Source organism: Lampetra planeri, unplaced genomic scaffold (assembly GCF_965212315.1).
Source record: "Lampetra planeri unplaced genomic scaffold, kcLamPlan1.2.h2 scaffold_125, whole genome shotgun sequence".
Lineage (NCBI taxonomy): Eukaryota > Metazoa > Chordata > Hyperoartia > Petromyzontiformes > Petromyzontidae > Lampetra > Lampetra planeri.
The window spans coordinates 161,379-181,391 of NW_027613965.1; the positions used below are offsets into that span (position 1 = coordinate 161,379).

Genomic DNA, 20,013 nt, shown 5'->3' on the forward strand with positions numbered 1-20,013 from the left:
AGCAGTACCATCATTACCCACTACTACCATCACCACTAGCAGTACCATCATTACCCACTACTACCATCACCACTAGCAGTACCATCATTACCCACTACTACCATCACCACTAGCAGTACCATCATTACCCACTACTACCATCACCACTAGCAGTACCATCATTACCCACTACTACCATCACCACCACCAGTACCATCATTACCCACTACTACCATCACCACTAGCAGTACCATCATTACCCACTACTACCATCACCACTAGCAGTACCATCATTACCCACTACTACCATCACCACTAGCAGTACCATCATTACCCACTACTACCATCACCACTAGCAGTACCATCATTACCCACGACTACCATCACCACAAGCAGTACCATCATTACCCACGACTACCATCACCACAAGCAGTACCATCATTACCCACGACTACCATCACCACAAGCAGTACCATCATTACCCACTACTACCATCACCACTAGCAGTACCATCATTACCCACTACTACCATCACCACTAGCAGTACCATCATTACCCACTACTACCATCACCACCACCAGTACCATCATTACCCACTACTACCATCACCACTAGCAGTACCATCATTACCCACTACTACCATCACCACTAGCAGTACCATCATTACCCACTACTACCATCACCACTAGCAGTACCATCATTACCCACTACTACCATCACCACTAGCAGTACCATCATTACCCACTACTACCATCACCACCACCAGTACCATCATTACCCACTACTACCATCACCTCTAACAGCAACCTCCACCGTCATCAGGGTGAGTGTGTAAAGCGAGGTGCAATGATTACAGCCCTTTCATTGGTGGAAGCCCACCACCAGCACCATCGTTGCCCAGCACCGACATTAACATCAGTTGCCCGCCCACGCTGCTGACACTTGGGCTACGCCATGTTAAACCTTCATTAACAATTTGCCTTGAGACGCCAACCCTGATGACGACCGCTGGTGTTGCGATCGAAACGTTGTGGTTTGTATTTTTTATTCACTTATATTTTTTTCGATGTGACTTTACCGAAAGAACCAAATAATACTGGTAGGAACCCCCTGGTTACACCAACCCACAGGGGATTATTGTGTCCGTCCGTCGTGCAGGAAGGGGCTGGTAGGGGCTGGGTGGGGGGTGGGGCTGGGTGGGGAGGGTGGGGCTGGGTGGGGGGTGGGAGGGGTGGGGCTGTGTGGGGAGCACGTGGTCCACTGTGGCTGCTGCTGCACCGCTGACCCGCAGCGTGCAGCAGCAGCAGGAGAGTCGTCGCCTCGCTGTCCGTGAGCCAGGACATCCCGTGCCAGGCTGGGCCGTCCCTCTCCCTCTCCCGTCCATCTGCGTGGCCGCTGTTGTTGACCGTGGTGGTGGTAGTGGTGATGGTGGTGGTGGTGATGGTGGTGATGGTGGTGGTGGTTTTGGAGCCGTCGATGTTCGAACCCCCACGTCGAGATCCTCCGGGGAGTTCCACCATCGGCTGCGTGAGCAGCAAAACCACCACCACCACCATCACCACCATCACCACCACCATCTGCACTGTCGTGAAGATCGCCGTGGTGGTGGTGGGGAGCAGCAGAACCACGGCGACCTGTACAGCCGTGAAGATCACAGCCGTGGTGGTGGTGTTGGTGGTGTTGGTGGTGATGGTTGGTGGTGGTAGTGGTGGTAGTGGTGGTGTTGGTGGTGATGGTGGTGGTAGTGGTGGTGTTGGTGGTGATGGTGGTGGTAGTGGTGGTGTTGGTGGTGATGGTGGTGGTAGTGGTGGTGTTGGTGGTGATGGTGGTGGTAGTGGTGGTGGTAGTGGTGGTGTTGGTGGTGATGGTGGTGGTAGTGGTGGTGTTGGTGGTGATGGTGGTGGTAGTGGTGGTGTTGGTGGTGGTAGTGGTGGTGGTGGTGTTGGTGGTGATGGTGGTGGTAGTGGTGGTGTTGGTGGTGATGGTGGTGGTAGTGGTGGTGTTGGTGGTGGTAGTGGTGGTGTTGGTGGTGGTAGTGGTGGTGTTGGTGGTGGTGGTGGTGGTAGTGGTGGTGTTGGTGGTGATGGTGGTGGTAGTGGTGGTGTTGGTGGTGATGGTGGTGGTAGTGGTGGTGTTGGTGGTGGTAGTGGTGGTGTTAGTGGTGATGGTGGTGGTAGTGGTGGTGATGGTGGTGGTAGTGGTGGTGTTGGTGGTGGTAGTGGTGGTGTTGGTGGTGATGGTGGTGGTAGTGGTGGTGTTGGTGGTGATGGTGGTGGTAGTGGTGGTGTTGGTGGTGATGGTGGTGGTAGTGGTGGTGTTGGTGGTGATGGTGGTGGTAGTGGTGGTGTTGGTGGTGATGGTGGTGGTAGTGGTGGTGTTGGTGGTGATGGTGGTGGTAGTGGTGGTAGTGGTGGTGTTGGTGGTGATGGTGGTGGTAGTGGTGGTGTTGGTGGTGGTAGTGGTGGTGTTGGTGGTGATGGTAGTGGTGGTGTTGGTGGTGGTAGTGGTGGTGATGGTGGTAGTGGTGGTGTTGGTGGTGGTGTTGGTGGTGGTGGTAGTGGTGGTGTTGGTGGTGATGGTGGTGGTAGTGGTGGTGATGGTGGTGGTAGTGGTGGTGTTGGTGGTGGTGGTAGTGGTGGTGTTGGTGGTGGTAGTGGTGGTGTTGGTGGTGATGGTAGTGGTGGTGTTGGTGGTGATGGTGGTGGTAGTGGTGGTGATGGTGGTGGTAGTGGTGGTGTTGGTGGTAGTGGTGGTGTTGGTGGTGGTAGTGGTGGTGTTGGTGGTGATGGTAGTGGTGGTGTTGGTGGTGATGGTGGTGGTAGTGGTGGTGATGGTGGTGGTAGTGGTGGTGTTGGTGGTGATGGTGGTGGTAGTGGTGGTGTTGGTGGTGGTAGTGGTGGTGTTGGTGGTGATGGTAGTGGTGGTGATGGTGGTGATGGTGGTGGTGGTAGTGGTGGTGTTGGTGGTGATGGTGGTGGTAGTGGTGGTGTTGGTGGTAGTGGTGGTGTTGGTGGTGATGGTGGTGGTAGTGGTGTTGGTGGTGGTGTTGGTGGTGTTGGTGGTGGTGTTGGTGGTGATGGTGGTGGTAGTGGTGGTGTTGGTGGTGATGGTGGTGATGGTGGTGGTAGTGGTGGTGTTGGTGGTGGTAGTGGTGGTGTTGGTGGTGATGGTGGCGAAGTTCTCTGAAGCCCGAGAAGTGGAGCAGCAGCGCTGGGCGAGGTGGCCGCCTCGACCAGAGGAGACTCCACTCTGCTGTGACGTCACCGTGACGTCACAGCTTTCCACGGTTGTTACGTCACATGAAGCAGTTGTCACGTGGCTGCGCCATGTAACACCACTACGTGATGCACCTCAACATGGAATCGTTTATAGAATTAGAATACCTATGACTTACATCTCACTTATGCTCATTAACGTTATGGATTCAACAATGTAACATTAAAGTTGTATTTATTTAACATTTGTTCTTGTAAAACACGTTTGTTTATTACAATGTTTTAGGCAATGGCTCTTCTTTCTAGCACATTTCTCCATTCAAGATTAAGGGCCATTGCCCGAAACGTCACCTGTTCTATGGTTTCTTTGACGGCCACACTGTTAATGGGCGTGTTAGAGCTGTTGTTTGTGAACCACTGCCAGCAGCATCATCACCGTGCATTTGTTCTGTCCGTCTGCTTGTAACGGGGGGTGGGGTCAGGGCAATTCTCGTAGTAGAGTTGATCTGATGAGTGCAACTTGAGTGGAAAGTTGCGTTGCTGGTGGGGACTCAACCTGGAGAGAGCCGGCCACGTGGCTCACAGGGCGAGAGTTTTGTGTAAATCTGCCGAGCAGTGCCACCCAGGCACATGCCACGGTACAATGGGTGAGCACACGGGACCTGCAGTCTACATACTGTAGAGGTACTGTAGACAGGGGCGGCAAGCAGCTGGAACAATGGTGCAAGTTTATGATAAATATTCTCAAATGGTTTCGAAATGCAGTGTCTCATCAGCAGTCGAGCTCGCTTGAACCACATCGGTTCAAACACAAGCACCATTCTGCAGGGATCTCAGTCCTTTAGCGGCTCATCAGCGTCCCTCAGCAAACTTGTTGTGATCAATGGCGGGCAGCTTTCTGTACCCCGTGCCCAAGTATAAACACCGCGTCACGTACTCACGAGTTGACCCTTAAGCGACTCATCAGCAAGGTCAGACGTGAACCACCTGGTCATCACGGGCACAACTCTGCAACAGCGTCCTCTAGAAATGAGTTGTGTAAAACTACTTTTGTTAATTTGCAGACACGGGCCGATGATCCTGTTGCAAGATCCCAATGGATGTATTCGCAGGTAACTTTGGCTGCATTGGGACGTTGATCCAACATGAGTTCAAGGTGTCTGTGGGAGGAAACCCATGCAGGACAGGGGAAGAGCATGCAAACTCCACACCCACATTGCAGAACCCAGGGTGAGGACACACGTCACACGGAAACGCAAGAGCATCAGGAATCGAACCCAGGTCCTTTTTGCTGAGGCACAAGCGTTGCACTGCCCCCCAGCTCCCTGCAGCTTCTGGAACATGTCCACGATCTCGCCATTAGTACCGTATTCTCTCTACACAGCAGTTTTTCCAGATTGACCTCAAAGTTTGAGTGACATTAAATAAGAGGTCTACTCCATCCAGTCCTTCCCATTGTGCTTGGATTCATACCATCAGCCAGCCGACCTTCTGGGAGTGCATCATTTCAACAACATTGGTTCTACGTCAGCAGCACTTGGGACCGGTTGTCGACATTCAGCCTTTCACCAGCAGCGGGAGAGTCGGGCTTTGCTCAGACGCCGGTGAACTGCCGAGCTGTTTCAGAGGCCTTTTGCTGGGCACCTTCCCAGAGCATCCTCGACATTGCAGAAGCTCATTCACAGCCCCCAGGTGGAGACGTGCAGCAATGTTAACTGCCGTTCGACACGTCACTTGTGCCAGCCTAGGTGCACCTCGAGGCCCATCCCCAGGACATGTGCGAGGTTGACGCCGTTGGCCAGGTCACTGGCAGACCCCCACGTGGCGTGACCCGTCCATCAACCGAGGCGGCCGTGCACGAGCAGCGACGACCACACCGAGGGGACAACACAGACGCAATGCCACAACCGTGGAACGGTGGTTTGTTGAGTTGTTGTTTTTTATATTAAAACATAAAAGCCAGAGTATTTGTCAATAAAAAAAACGACAACAGACAAAGAACCGGAGGAACAAAACTCAGCCACCAGCATTCGGAGGAAATTAAATAAATAAAGAGGGGGGGGGGGTGGGGGAAGCTCCTACGAAGGGTGTGGGGGGACATGCGGCGGCAGCGGTTGTGTGGACACAACCCCCCCCCCCCTCAACACGAACCCCTCACCGCGGCCGGCTAACGCGTCCTGTACACAGGCTCGCCACATCGACACGAGCATCGCAGCCGGGCAAACGCGGCGTCTGTCGGCAATCCGGCGAGGGAGGGGAGCGGGGGGGGAAGGTGGGAACTTGAGGCGGTGTGCCGGGGAAAGTTGGTGTCAAAGTCTCTCTCTCATCTCCCTTCTCATCTCGTTCTCAGCACCCCCTCTCCGTCACCCTTCCTCAGCTTAAAAAACGCCGGCACAGTTAACGGCACACCACCATTCACGGTGCAGGCATTGGGACACGTCTTTACACGCACACTCTACACATATGCTTACCCCGCTAATGTACAAACCCACCCACCCTCCCGCCCTCTCCCCCCAGTCGCAAATGTACAAACAATCCCATCTCCCCCTTACCCCCGTAACGCAACGTCAACACAAACACGCGTCGCTACGCCTTGCTGGCCGCCGGCGTGGCAGGGAAGTGGACAAGAACACAGGCCCCGGGAAGATCTCCCTCCGGTGAACACAAAGCAGAAGTGTAAACTGTTAAGTAATTCTATGCGTTTACATAGAAGCGTTCTAAACTCTCAAGGGGATTCTTTCTCGCGGTCACTTTAACGTCAACCGCGCGGCGACGTTTTGACACTTAGCACCGAGAACGCAACGAAGACATCGGTCGTCATGCTCCTCCACACAACTTGGAACCTCCGAGCGGGGAATCATGAACCGAATCCAAGCGAAGTGGCTGGCACAGGAAGCAAGCGCAGGCAACGCCGTGCACATGACCGCACGCAGAATCCCAACAGCCGCCCCACACGCAGCCAGCCAGCGGGAACAACTCCCTGCGCCCCCCCTCCCCATGAATGTGGCGGAGTGGTCTGCTGAGGTGGTGTGGCGTCACGGGAACAACCCCCCCAGTGAAGGTCGCCACCTCGTCGGCTCGCATCGACCGCCGTTAACGATGCCTTTATTTGACAAATGTTCACGTTCCGAGCAGCAACAACAACGGGGAAAACACCTGAAGGTCAACGCGAGTTAAGAGAAATCAGACCAACCGGTCCCTCCCCGCCGCTCTCTCCGCTGGCGTGCAGCCCCTCCCCCTTAGCGCCGGTGGAGAGTCCGAGGGGCGAGCGAGCACCGTCTGTACACGGCAGTGGGGGGGGGGTGAGCAGCGACGCTGGCACCGGCTCCTCGCGCAGCTAAAACGCACGCTTCCACAGCCCTCGCAGCAGCAGCAGCTGCCGCCACCGGCTCCGGCTCCTGGACACGCTCCCGGGATGACGTCTCTCGTGTGCCGATCCGCGTCCAAAGGTCCTCCTCCTCTCCCAGTGCCGCCGCTTCTTGAGTCTCCTCCGCAGCAACTCCCACCACGACCACATTTTGTCTCAATGGCCCAGCGGCCTGGGTTCGTCATCCGCCCTCTCTCTCAAATCGTGGAGGGGGGGGGGGAGGCTGTCGATTTCTAAACCGCCGCCGCCACGTGGTCCACTTCCCAGTGCGTCTCCTGCTCGGCGGTGACGGCGGATGCAGTTGGAGGAGAAAAACACGAGGGGGGGGGGGGGTAGGGGGTGTGACCCCGCGGTTCCCACACTGGGCTTAAGATGCCAGGGATCTCAAATCTTCGCTCATCGTTTGTCGTCCATCTGCGCTCGCTCAGAGTTGTACAAGTCTCATCGTTTCTTCTCCTCCTCCTCTCGCCATTACGAAGATTTCTCTTTTTTTACCCCCCCCACCCCCCAAACAACCCGTGAGAGAGTTCCCAGTCCCGTCGATCGCAGCAAAAACGCATGGCAGTTCTTTCATAAAGTATTAAATAAAACTCCGACGACGACGGCAATAACACCTCCGCCGATGGGCGTGGCGGCAGCGAGCAGTCGTCCACTCCGCACCGGCGCGTCGGTCGGCCCCAATCCCGACGTGCGCCCTCCCTGCCACCGTATCGAGCCGGGGCGGTCACGGGCGAGCTGCTGTCTCCACCGGTCGGCCCAAGCCGCCGCCGCCGCCGGCGGGCGCCGGCTCGGCACGGCGGTCTCCTTGCGCTCCTTTGGTCGTCGCCGACAGGACCGGCGACGCTGGCGCCGACGTCGTCCGCCGACGACCAGAACGGGGTTGGGGGGTGGGCGGTGGAATTTGTGATGCCCGGACACGGGGAAGGAGTCAGCCGGAGTCCGAGTCGCTGGTGTCGCTGGAGGTGCTGGAGCCGCTGGAGGTGCTGGAGCTGCCCGAACTGGAGGAGGACGACGAGGAGGAGAGACGCGACGCCACCCCGGGGCCCTGCGCTTCCGCCGGCTTGTCCGCTGCACACACACGCGTGTTCCACAAGCACACGCGTGTTACAAGAGCACGCGCGGGGCACACACACACAGACTCCCCACCCCCATGAAAGACTGCTGGACCGAGCGCTGTTAGCGAGTCGCACCGATAAGGGAGGCACAGCACCCACGGGGCTATTTGGCCAGCACCACGCCAGGCCACTGGAGGTCCTCCCCAGTGGCGAATGTTTGCAACGCACCGCACCAGGTACCCATTTGAAGCCAAGGCCTAGGACCGATTGAGACGAGAGGGTGGCGACGGTGACAGGGGCGAGGTGGCTGAGGCGAGAAGTTGGAGTTGAGAGTGTGGAGATGTGAGGTGAGGTGGTGGGTGATGGTGGTAGGTGAGGCTGTGGAAGGCAGCGATGGGCAACCCAGAGGAGGTAATGGGCACATGAGCGGCGCCTGCACCTCAACTTGACGTTGTGCACTCATCACCCGAGCGGGGAATATTTATTTTATCCTGAAGAAATCTGATGAGCTATGATGCTCTTTTTCACAGATGTCCAGTAGGGGTGGGTCAGAAAGTCACAAGTATAGGAAAGGTAAACAAATCGCTGACAAAAATACAAATAAATAAAACGAAACTGTTAATTTTAGCAGGTCAGGACCACCGAGCTATGTAGCTCTTGTTCAGCAGTGACCTGCCCACAAATGGTAGCCCAACGAAGTGGCTTATCATGTGGAAATATATAGCAATAAAATACTCTAAACGCATGTTTTTTCAAAATGTGGAGGGAAAAACTGGAGGACCCGGAGAAAAATCAACGCGACCACGGGGAGACACGCAAACTCCAGCAGGTGTCACGGTCGAGATCGAACCCACGACGACCTCCTGAAAACCACGCGGAGCACCTTTAGACCAGGCCACGAGTGGAGGGGGGGGGGCTCGATGGGGATGCAGGATGCCCCCAGCCCCTTGCCGAGAGAAGCCGAGGGCTAGAGAGGGGAGTGGGCATGAGAGGAGCGAGTGAGGTGGAGGGGTGAGAGACGAGGTGCGTGAGGGCTCCCTCACCCTTCTTCTTGTTGTTGTTGTTGGGCGGCTTCTTGGTGGGGTTGAGCTGGCCGCTCACATCCTGCAGCCTCCTCTCCAGCTCCCGCTTCTTCTCCAGCGCCAGCTCCTCCCGGCTCTTGCCGGCGGTCTTCTTCACCGCTGCGGCACAAAGACAAAGATCCCTCGTTTATCCTTGAACAGACCGAGGCAAATGCTGTTATAGCGAGCGACGCCTGCAAAGGAAAGCATGGCACCAGGGTGGGTGGCCAGCACCACGCCCGGCCGCCTTTGTCTCTCCGAGTTGCGACGTATACGACGCACCGCACAAGGTGCTCACTTGAGGCCGTGTCGACCTAGGGGAGGGCCAGGAAATGTTTGGATAATCGTCAACGGTGTTGGTGACCGCGAGCGGGAATCGAATTTAGGTCGTAATCGGGTTCGTAGCAGCGCTACCCGCGACACATCTCACACACCCCCCCCCCCCGCCGTATAGCCTGAACAGACTCGTGGTACAAGAGCTGTTCACGAGCCAGCATCGACGAATGGCCGATACACACGACACAAGAGGGGGGGGGGGGGGTTGTGGATGGGTTGGGTGGTGGCAAGCACCACGCACGCCCGGCCGCCTTGGTCTCCCACGTGGCGACGTTCACACGGCTCGTTGGGCCACACACACGGGCGCCTGCATGCGCGCCCCCCCCCTCACCACCGGGCTTACGTGGCTTCTTGCGGAGGCAGGACATGACGTAGCGCTCGAGCTCGCGCAGCGTCGACGGCTTCAGAGTCTCAAAGTCGATCTCGATCTCGGGATTTGAGTTCCGCAGGGACGGCTCGCGTGCCTGCATCCGTGGAGAACCGCCACGTGTACAGAATCAGGCAACCTTGACCTCAAGACCGGGAGGAATCCGATGAGCTGTAAAGCTCTTTGTTCACACACAGCACACACGTGTCCAGTACCTGGATGATGTGCACCACACGGCCCAGCTTGTCCCCGGGCAGCTTGTTGATGTCAAGGCTCAGCTGCCGCTTCTCATCGTATGACATCGGCTTTGCCTCGTCCTCCTCATCAGAGTCAAACGGGGGCACCACCGCAGCCGCCGCCTTCGCCTTCTTCGACGGTCTGGCGAGAGAGACAAAGAGGGATGTGGGGAGAGGTGATGAGGCAATTATAGAGCAGCAAGGAGAGGGACGAGGTGATGGGTGGAGAGCCTGACCAGCTTGCGCAACTAGACCGACGACGAGCGTGGCTAACATCAGCGGCAACGGTGGGTGACATCAGTACGGGTACCTGTACACCACCCCCCCCCACAGCAGTTCACCAATCAGGTGTGCAGTATGGCCAAGCAAGCCTCAAGAACAAACACGGCGTGTTGGGAGGCCTTTTTTTCCCCATCCAGCAGTGAATTGACGAAGGGCTGCATGATGGCTGTGAATTAATACCGGCCAATACCAAACATTCTCTCCCTCTCTCGCCGCTATGCGGTTCCCGTGCAATCGCGAACCGATCTACACTCCCCATCCTGGCCTCGGCACTGCGTCAGCGTTCATCCCCTCACTCTTGAGAGAGACAGTCCCCATCGCTCAGATTCCTAATTCGCTTCGTTGCTCCGCTTGTATTTGCGTTGTTACTTTTGCCGCGTTGGTGACCCCCAGTCAAAGTTACTCTTGCAAACTACACTCCCTACACCGGATCTCTCTCAAGTTTTCACCGAGGTTAAACGAAATAAACTCGTGGGGAAATTGCTTCCACCCCCTTGCTCGGTGGTGACAATTCCACATTCCTATGGCAGGACCCCACACGTGCAGCAAAACTCACCTGGCCAAGGGTCGGAAGGTGACCTTGCCGTTTCCGCCTCCCGTGGTGCCGCGCCGCCCACCACCACCCTTCTTCTGACCGCCGCCTCCTCCACCTCCACCACCACCACCGCCACCACCACCTCCACCTCCTCCTCCTCCTCCGCCGCCTCCACTCCCACCTCCCTTGATACCTCCCTTGGCGGTGTTGGGCCTGAAGTCCTCGTCCTTGCGTGCCCGCTCGCGCTCCCGCTCACGCATCTTCTCCTTCTTGCGCCGCTTCTCCTTGCGCTCCTTCTTCTTGGGCTTGCAGATGGGGCCCTGCGACAGCGCCGCCAGCTGCTCGTGCACGGCTCGCAACTGCAGGGACGCAAACAATACAAAGATTACCCGGGTAGCCTTTAACAGATTGCTGGGGCAAGTGCTGTTACAGTAAAAAAACATTCTTAAACCAGGTCAAGGCTCACCGAGTGTTTAGCTCATTTTCAGAAGCGACCTGGACCACCGCAATTGACAGCTCAACCAAGTGACTTATTGTCACGAGGAATTTTTTATCAGCCAAACACTCTAAATGTATAGCAGCAGCCAAACACTCTAAATTTATAGCAGCCAAACTCTCTAAACCCACATCGATTCTAAAAGTGGAGGGAAAGACCGGAGGACCCAGAGAAAAATCCCTGCAACCACGGGGAGAGAGACATGCAAACTCCAACTATACACAGTCGGCGTCGGGGTCGGGATCGAACCCAAAACCTCCCTACACACCAGGCGAGGGAGTTAACATCTCGCCACCGCCTGTGCAAACCGGCAAGGCGCATTAAGAGGTGGGAGAGTGGGTAGGTGGCCAACACCACTCTACCACGCCGGCCCGGCCACCTGCGTCTCCCCAGCGCTCATCTTTTAAACCCACCCCACACAATGTACACACGTGATGCAGAGTCGCCCTAGGGGAGGGCCCTGGACTGGTTCAAATATTAGTCGTCGCTGCGATTGGGCGCGAGCGGGAATCGAACGCGGGTCGCCAGGTTTGTAGCGCGAGGTGCAAACCACTGCACTACCACTCCCCACTAAGACAAAGATCCCCGATAGCCTTAACAGACTGTTGGGGCAAGAGCTGTTCGCAAGCACCTATGAAGGCCGGCACAGGGGCACGAGGGGGTGGGTGGCCAGCACCAAGCACGGCCGCCTTTGTCTCCCCAGTGGTGATGTTTACACACCGCACCAGATACTCATTTGAGGCAGGGTTGACCTCGGGGAGGCCCAGGACCAGTTCAGATAATCGTCACTGGTGTTGGTGGCCATGCGTGGGAACTGAACTCAGATCGTAGAAGTCACACCGTAACCGCTATGGCTACAGCTACACATCTTCTCACCCACACACCCCCCGCATAGCCTGAACAGACTGTCGGGGCAAGTGCCGAATCGGGTGGGCCGCCCTGGTCGAGTGCGTGAACACCACACAGCCCCCCCCCCCACCCATACATTTCAGACCCAGCCCAACTGAAGAGAATCACGTGACAAGAGTCTTGACAAAGACAAGACGTAACGATTGCGTAATCGCTAGGCGTCCTTGGGGGGATAAAAAGTAAATAAATAACAGGATAAATAACGCTTTCCTCCCACATCTATCAATCCACAAATAGTAGAATTGTTTACACCACCCATCACAGCTGCAAGGCCTTCTGGGATTGCAACCTATAAGCAGCGTATCTTACAGAATGGGTCCTCGCCTCTAAATATCTGAAAGTTCACCAGCATTGTTTCAAGCAGATCCCCGACTGCTACTGAATGTCGAAGCCAGCCCTTGCCTATACACATCTGGCAGTTCGCCCGCAATGGTTCAACCAAAGCCCGACTGCTAACGAGACACGGAATGTTAGAACCGGTCCAGAATGTTGCTTCTGCTGAACCAAGATGCTTTCCCAGAAGGTCATGGGCGGCCGATGAGTTGCGTGGTAAACTTTTTTTTTACGTGGAGAGAGATAAATATGGGACCGGAGGCGTTTGTTATCTCTTGTCTATCGGTACGTACCTAGGCCGAGTGTCCCAGGCTGTCCCCCACCACATGAGCCTGAAGCTTCGTAACGACTAGGAAGAAAATAACACTTTGAAGTTACGGGTCAACGCGCGTCGGCGCTAGGAGCACGGCAGCGGGGAAACGTCACCGCGACATCGCACCCCCGGAGATTTAAAAACGCGTTGACCGAGACACTAAATCGATGTCTCCGCAAAGCACCGAGGCAAGCGCATGTCTGACCAAAAACTTTATAGGGTCTTTGTATTTTGATTTATAGTTAACGAAGCGTCAGAACAACACCTCCGAGTCGACAAGCCGAGGGAACTCTCGGCTGGGTATGCATCGACAACGGCTCAATTCTTAAAAATCGAAAGTTTTTTTTTTTCAGTTGATTTGCCACCCCACCCCAACACGTAATCCCCATCGCAAGAGTAATGACGTCCACTCGTAACCCTGTGCCGCCGCCGCTACCGACGCACGGGATTTGTGCTTGCTGCTCTCGCAGAGAGAGACAGGACGACTCAGAGGCACGAGGAGGAACCCAACCTCGGGATGGGTAAGCGATAGGGTGAGGGAAATGGGGAGTGATATGGCCATTGATAGGGTGAGCGGCGAGTGAAAGGGCGAGCGAGCGATAGGGCAAGAGAGTGGATGAATGAGCGATAGGGCACGCGGCGGCGGTGCCTATAGGCCCCCCACCTGCTCCTGCAGCTCTGCCAATCGGTTGGCTCGCTCCTCCTCCGAGTCGGAGCTCTCGCTGCCCGAGCTCTCGCTGCCGCTGCTCGACGACGAGGAGGAAGAGGACGAGGAAGAGGACGACATCGAGTCGTCCTCGTCGCCCCGGTGGTCCCCCATGCTGTTGTCGGGCCGCAATTGCTGCTGCTGCTGTAGTTGTTGCAGCTGTTGCAACTGCTGGAACTGCTGCAGTTGAAGCTGGAGCTGCTGCTGCTGGTGGTGGTGGTGATGGTGGTGGTGGTGGCGGCGGCCGCTGCTGCCACCACCCGAGTGTGGCGAGGGTACGGTGAGTGAGAGATTCGCTTCCGGGGGCTCGTCCGGCATTTTGGCGAAGCGCATCTCAAACACGTCCTGGGCAGGGGCCAGACAGAGAAAGTTGGTCAGTGACTCTCACCTGCATGGACTGCACGTGTGTGTGTGTGTTGGGACTTCTTTCGCACCGTACGTAGCCAAACGTACTAAAATCAGGAGGCGAGGGGCAAGGACGAACTAAATACAAAGAACAGTTCTACACAAATTAGTTTTTAATCTAGTATCGCGGTGTAGAGTGGAATATTTAGTGTATAGTGGAATGTATAGTTTAGTATTTAGAAATTAATTTGCACCATGCGTAGCCCAACCGTGCTAATCGGAGATGCTGGGGGGGGGGGGGGGGGACAAACTAACACCTGGATACGTACATAACGCAAATTAATGAGTGAATTAAGGTACCGCTGAGAATCTGGACTAAACAAATCCAGGTAGCTGCTCACGATTAAACAAGGATCTCAAGCATCACCAGTGTCTCAAGAGAGCCGTAGACTCGCAGAGAGATCCACACACTCATATTGACTTGAGTTTAAGCGAGTTAAAGAGACACCCACACACTCGCACAGTTGTGATGAAATAGGATTTTTAAATGTACCGAGTTGACTGTCTCCCAGAGGCTGCCACAATACAACACCCATCAAACAAAATTATCTTCTGCACTTAAACTTGGCTAACGTCCACACCTCTGGAGAAAATTAATAAAAAACATCGGCGGTTGGACCGCCACGTTTGCCAAAGGTCAGCAAAACACAGAGGGCAGCAGCAACACAGACATCGAAATGCACGGATCTCTCGGGAGGGAGCTCTGAGATATCCTCGTCCGGTGCGGACGTCGCTTTGCAATGGTTCTCATCACGGAAACTCCGGTCACCATCCTCACAGCAGCAGCAGCTTTTGGCTCGGCCATCGAACAAAGACGGCCACAGCGTCGCGCAATTTCAGATGCACTCCTGGGGCCGTCTGGAAACGCTCTTTGCTTCTGATATAAGCCGATGGAGCTATGTACTTTCAAATCGTCTAAATTGAAAACTTATTTCTTTAGAACTGCTTTGTGTTTTGCCACGGTCAGCTACGTACGGTGCGAAACAAATTCAACATACATACAATCGATTCTTAGTCTCGCGACGCTGACAGCGAGTGGGATATGTTGAGATGGGAGCAGACGTGAAGACGCTGTTTTGTTTGGTCTCACCTGCAGCTTGCGCGCCATCGAGACGACGTCGTGATCCGGCGGGTTGTACTTGTAGCAGTTGGAGAACATGACCCGCACGTCCGCAGCAAACTCCTGCGCATCCCGGTAATCCCGGTTGTCCATCTTAATCTGTGTGCGCAACAACAAAAGACAAAGATCCCCCCCACCCCATGGAGCCTTAATACGACTGTTGGTAAGTGCCCCGTTTGCGAGTAGCGCCGATGCAGGCCGGCACGGCACACGAGAGGGTGGGTGGTACAGCACCACCCACACACGCCCGCCCGCCTTTCTCTCCCCAGTGGGGAAGTTCACACATCGCACCAGGTACTCATTTGAGGCAGAGTCAACTTAGGGGAGGAGGCCCAGAAAAGGTTCAGATAATCGTCACCTGGCGTTGGAAGCGAGCGGGAATCGAACTCGGGTCGTCGGGTTCAGAGCGCAGTAAGCTAACCGTGACACTACCACTCCCTATACTCACACACCCACCCACTCATTCAAACACCCACCCATCCATCGATCCATCCACCCACACAACTGAAGTCAAATCCTGATTCATAGCAGAGAGAAGTAGGGGGTGATGTTACTGTGTGTGCACGGGTTATCCCAATTGAGTGTCGTGCCGGCAATTTTCGAATTTAGTTCATTTGGAACCCTCACGCCGGTACACAAAGGTCTACGCTTGCAAATGACGGCACGCGTGATCGTGGTTAATACCACCACCGCCGACCCCGCAGCATTACCCAGGGCGGCCACCGGATTCGAAGCTCGAACCTCCGCGACGGGCTGCGAACGCAACCCCCTTTGTGACAAGCTCACCGTGCGCGGTACATCGCGAGGGGAGGGAGGGACGAGGGGAGGGAGGGAGGGACGAGGGGGCGCAGGGCTCAACGAGCGAGGGGGGCGGGCGAGTGGCGCGGAGTCTCACCTTCATGGTGCTGAGGTCCATGGGGTGCTTGATGATGTCGTGGTAGTCGTGCAGGCCCAGCATGGAAGCGTCGACGGGTTTGTAGAAGGGCCACGCGTACGCCGCGTGCTTCTTGGCAAACAGCTCCTTCAGGATGCCATTGCAGTGCTTGAGTTGCTCCGACAGCTTCACCTGAGGCGAGCCCAAAAGCGGGGTCTCACATTAGAGCCTGCGACGCCCGCGACGCCTGTGTGGGTGGGTGGGTGCTGGTGACGCGTGCGGTCTGTAATCAGAAACTGGGAGGCGGCGACGGTCTGTCAATGGATCGCCGCAAAACTCCCTTATCCATGGGCGCTGACGAGGAGGCGTAACGTCGGCTATGCCAGAAGGCGGCGCGCACACACAAAGCGTGCCGCAAATCGCCATCCGTTCAACTCCTTTCCAGTGGGCGTGTGTCGAGGTAGGAGTCGCACCCTTTACGCCAGTTTCCTCCCACATGTATAAACATTAATTGGCTGAAAACACCTGAATATGTAGAGGACCATGGAGCTTGGGCGATTGTTACAGGGTCACATCATCATTATCGTTGTCAGGGTGCCAAGGCGGCGAGATTTTAACTACATCGCTTGGTATACAAGAGGTCGTGGGTTCGTTCCCGACCTTGACGCCTGTGGTTGCGTGGATTTTTCTCCGGGTGCTCTGGTTGTCATCTCCACATTTAGAAACAACATGCGTTTTAGAGTATTTGGCTGCTATAAATGTGCACGATGATGATGACAAGCCACTTCGTTGAGCTATCATTTGTGATCGCCAGGTCGTTTCTGAGACAGAGGTACATAGCTCAGTGGGCCTTACCTGGTAAAATAAAAGTTTATATCTTCTTGGTTCTTTTGGTAAAGTCACGTAGAAGGGAAGTAATAAAATAATAAAAATAAAACATAATAAAATAATTCTCACGACGTTTCGGCCACAACACAAGCAGCCGTCCTCAGGTGAAGAACAGCGTCTGTCGGAAAGACAGCGTCTGACCTGTTCTTCACCTGAGGACGGCTGCTTGCATTGTGGCCGAAACGTCGTGAGAATTATTTTATTATGTTTTATTTTTATTATTTTATTACTTCCCTTCTACGTGACTTTACCGAAAGAACCAAGAAGATGAATCCCTGCAGTCACGAAAGCTTTAAATCGAAATAAAAGTTTATAGTTTCATTATTATCATTGTTGTGAAAGGTAAAGGTGCAGCCCTCGAATATCTTGCTCACCGCAATGCTGGTAGAAGGGCCTGCAACACTTTGGCGTACTCTTCCACACTGGCCAAACGTCTTTGAAGGAGGAAGTGAATACCGGGAATGTAGCGATTAGTGCACTGCGCAACGAACCCGGCGACCCGAGTTCGAGTCCCGCTCATGGCAAAGACCAGTGACGATTACCTGGGCCTTCCCCTAGGTCGACTCGGCCTCAAATGAGTACCTGGTACGATGTGTAATCATCGCCACTAGGGAGACGAGGGGCGTGGTGCTGGCCACCCACCCCCTCATGTGCAACTTTCCCCTAGTCTGTTAAGGATATACGAGGGATCTTTGTCTTTGTATACCACCACACTTTTCATAGATAAACCTATTCCTGAGCGAGCGTTGGTTGGGGCAGGTCGTCAGGCACCGTGTACGTAACGGGTTATCGGACAGGAGATAATGCACACCGCTTCACCACACATACACTCAGGGCAACAATGCTATATTTTACTTGAGCAGTAAACAAACCCGACTGTTGCCACCATTACCGCGCCTCTTAACCACAACCAAACACAAGCCACACCTACAATACTTTAAACATTACCACGACTTTTGGTTGTGTGCCTGTCATGGCACCTACTTATGGGGCCTTCTCCCACGTGATGGGGGCAGAGCTTTCCTTAAACACAGGATGACGCCGGTTGTCAGCGCACAAAGTTGGCAACATCTTAGCTTGGGATTGTCAACGTTCCTTCTCCGCTGCTTCTGGTTTAGATGATAAACCAAATCAATTGGCGCATATGCCCATAACGTCACAAATCGATTTTATTCGCTCTTTCAGGTGGTGGAGGGTTATAGTCATCACAACTTGACATATCCGCACAATAAAACTCAAAAGAGAAATTACGGATCATTTCCACGATCCTAATCACCGTTCTAAAGCTTCAAGTTGCATTTACGAGGTATAGCCCCCTGTGAGCCATGCGGAGATTACAACCAGAGCACCCGATCATTACCCCTCCCCCCTTCACTCGACCCTGTTGAACACACAAGAGTGTACACCACTTTGCACCTGTACCTAACCTCTTTTGGCACCCCTTGCATCTTTAGTTTACAACAAACACCTCATTTGCTAGTTGGGCACTCCTCCTCTGCAATGTTGACGCTTACGTCTTCATTTTGTTGTTGTTGCTACTGCTGCTGCGCTCACGGACACCACGGGTCTCCCTCGCACAACAGCCAGGCACAAATTTCCTAATGTACGTCAACTTGTTTCGCACCGTAACGTAGCCAACCGTGATAAAACTCGTAGGTGCGGGAAACAGTATCATCATCATCCACGTAGCAAAAATCAAATCAACGGTCATAAATCCGAGGCCTTTCTATGACACTTAACTGGCTTTACCTGGCACTGTCGCCCCCCTCTCCCCACCTTCTTGCTGGTCTGGTGCTGCTGCTGCGAATCCGGCAGGTCCTTGCGCGGCGGCTTGATGGGCCTGCCACTCTCCCGCCGTGCCGGGATTTTGGCGGCCTTTGAGTCGGCGGCCATGGGCTTGGCGGCCGAGGTCATGATGGTGGCGGTGATGGGCGGTAGCGCCGGGGCCACCGCGATCGGCGTGGAGGTCAGCGAGGGCACCGGCGCCAGGTACGGCGACGGAGGGGGCAGCGGCGGTGCGGTTGATGGCGTTGCCGGGCCCGGCGTGGTCGTGTCGGCCTTCCGCTTCACGCCTTTCTTTGTCTGCGACGGTCAACGGCCAACGTACATTAAAGAAAATCGGACGGCAGACTAATTGGTTGGCCACCTAATTAAGCAACCGGTCAGAAAACCAAGTCAATTAAATCGCCAAACTATTTAACGACCCACTAGTACTTATCAACCAGCACCAATCAAATCGCTCGCTCAAGTCTTTGATCAACCACAGTCATTCACCAATGCTCATTCGCATGACGCCCGCAATGAGCTCGTTAAGCTAAGCAGGCTTGAAGGCATGCATTGTGCTCCGAAGAGAAAACCCTGCATTCACCAAACACAGGTCGCTGTCGTCGTGCCTATCGTTACCCCCCCCCACCTCCAGCAGTGAGCAGTGCAGCCAAGTCCATTGCTGTACCGTACTTCTATGCTTCCAACGGCCAACCGAAGCACCGACCGATTTACAATCCGATGGCTCCCACAATCAGGAGAGCAGTGCTGGTCATATATTTATCCACCACATGGATTTTTTTCCTCCGGGACCTCCGGTTTTTCCCTCCACATTTTGAATCAACATCACGTGTTTATAGTTATTTGGTTGCTATAAATCTCCACATGACAGTCCACTTTGTTGAGCTATCATTTGCGAGCAGGTCGCTTCTGAAAAAGCTCATAGCTCAGTGGCCCTTAACTGGTAAAAGTGTTTTTTAAGTGATTTGTTTACTTTTCCTATACTTTGCACGCCTATCGTGTTTTTGTATTGTTTGTTGTAAAGTTCCGACCCAGTGGCCCCAACTGGACATCTGCGAAAAAGAGGTTTATAGCTCATCGGTTTCCTTCCCTAGTACAAATCAAGATTCTGAATGTGAGCCACGATGAGCGAGACGGCCGCCGGCCCACCAACTCACCTTGCCGACAGGATGAGGCTGCATCACGGGAAGGGCCGCTGCGGTGGGGGTGGCGCGAGGGGGCGGCTGCTGCGGCGGCGGCGGCGGGAGAGGAGTTCGCACCACCGCCGGCGTTGCCGGGATCACCGGCGCCATGACTGAGGGGGGCGAGGGGAAGGGGGGGGGGGAGCGTGGGGGGTAACAAGCGCACGATTGCCGCTGATTCGCGATCGCTTAAGCCGGGGGTCGGCAACCTTTCAAAGAAATACTTGTACACAAACACAGCAGCGGGTATACGGCAGACTCACATTCTGACTTAAATAAACAAAATAGGTAATGGAATAAACTGTCTATTTAGTTTTTTTCCCCTTTAGTTCTTCTTTAACCGTTTGACTGTTGTAAACTGTTGTCACCAAGACATTCCATAGGGACCCATTCCCTGCCATATTAAATAAATTATTTTTACATTAAATTACATTTAAAAAAACGTATGGTTGCCCGCAAAGGGGCAGTTAAAGAGCACACAGTAGTAGCAGCAGCAGCAGCAACATTGCCCAGTGACTGAGCAAACCTGGCAGGACCCTCTTTGGAAGGAGAGTCTTGAGACTCCTGGGC

At 54.6% G+C, this 20,013-nt stretch overlaps 1 protein-coding gene across 7 annotated transcripts in view; it reads right to left on the minus strand.

Annotated features, from left to right (window-relative positions):
• Positions 1-3,412: 3,412 nt before the first annotated feature.
• The window catches only part of LOC144738986 (bromodomain-containing protein 2-like), a 29,358-nt gene continuing 12,757 nt past the window's right edge, over positions 3,413-20,013 (minus strand). For 3 of the 7 annotated variants that reach the window (XM_078621994.1, XM_078621992.1, XM_078621997.1), the window contains exons 5-14: positions 19,420-19,556; positions 18,227-18,559; positions 15,611-15,781; positions 14,686-14,814; positions 13,149-13,535; positions 10,455-10,792; positions 9,596-9,758; positions 9,357-9,477; positions 8,660-8,797; positions 3,413-7,629 (exon numbers count right to left, since the gene is read on the minus strand). In XM_078621994.1, the coding sequence (XP_078478120.1) occupies positions 7,490-7,629; positions 8,660-8,797; positions 9,357-9,477; positions 9,596-9,758; positions 10,455-10,792; positions 13,149-13,535; positions 14,686-14,814; positions 15,611-15,781; positions 18,227-18,559; positions 19,420-19,556 (2,057 nt within the window). In that variant the 3' untranslated portion in view covers positions 3,413-7,489. Of the gene's footprint in view, positions 7,630-8,659; positions 8,798-9,356; positions 9,478-9,595; positions 9,759-10,454; positions 10,793-12,464; positions 12,521-13,148; positions 13,536-14,685; positions 14,815-15,610; positions 15,782-18,226; positions 18,560-19,419; positions 19,557-20,013 lie in introns of those variants that run through there. The other 4 variants (XM_078621996.1, XM_078621995.1, XM_078621993.1 and 1 more) reach the window with 4 other exon arrangements.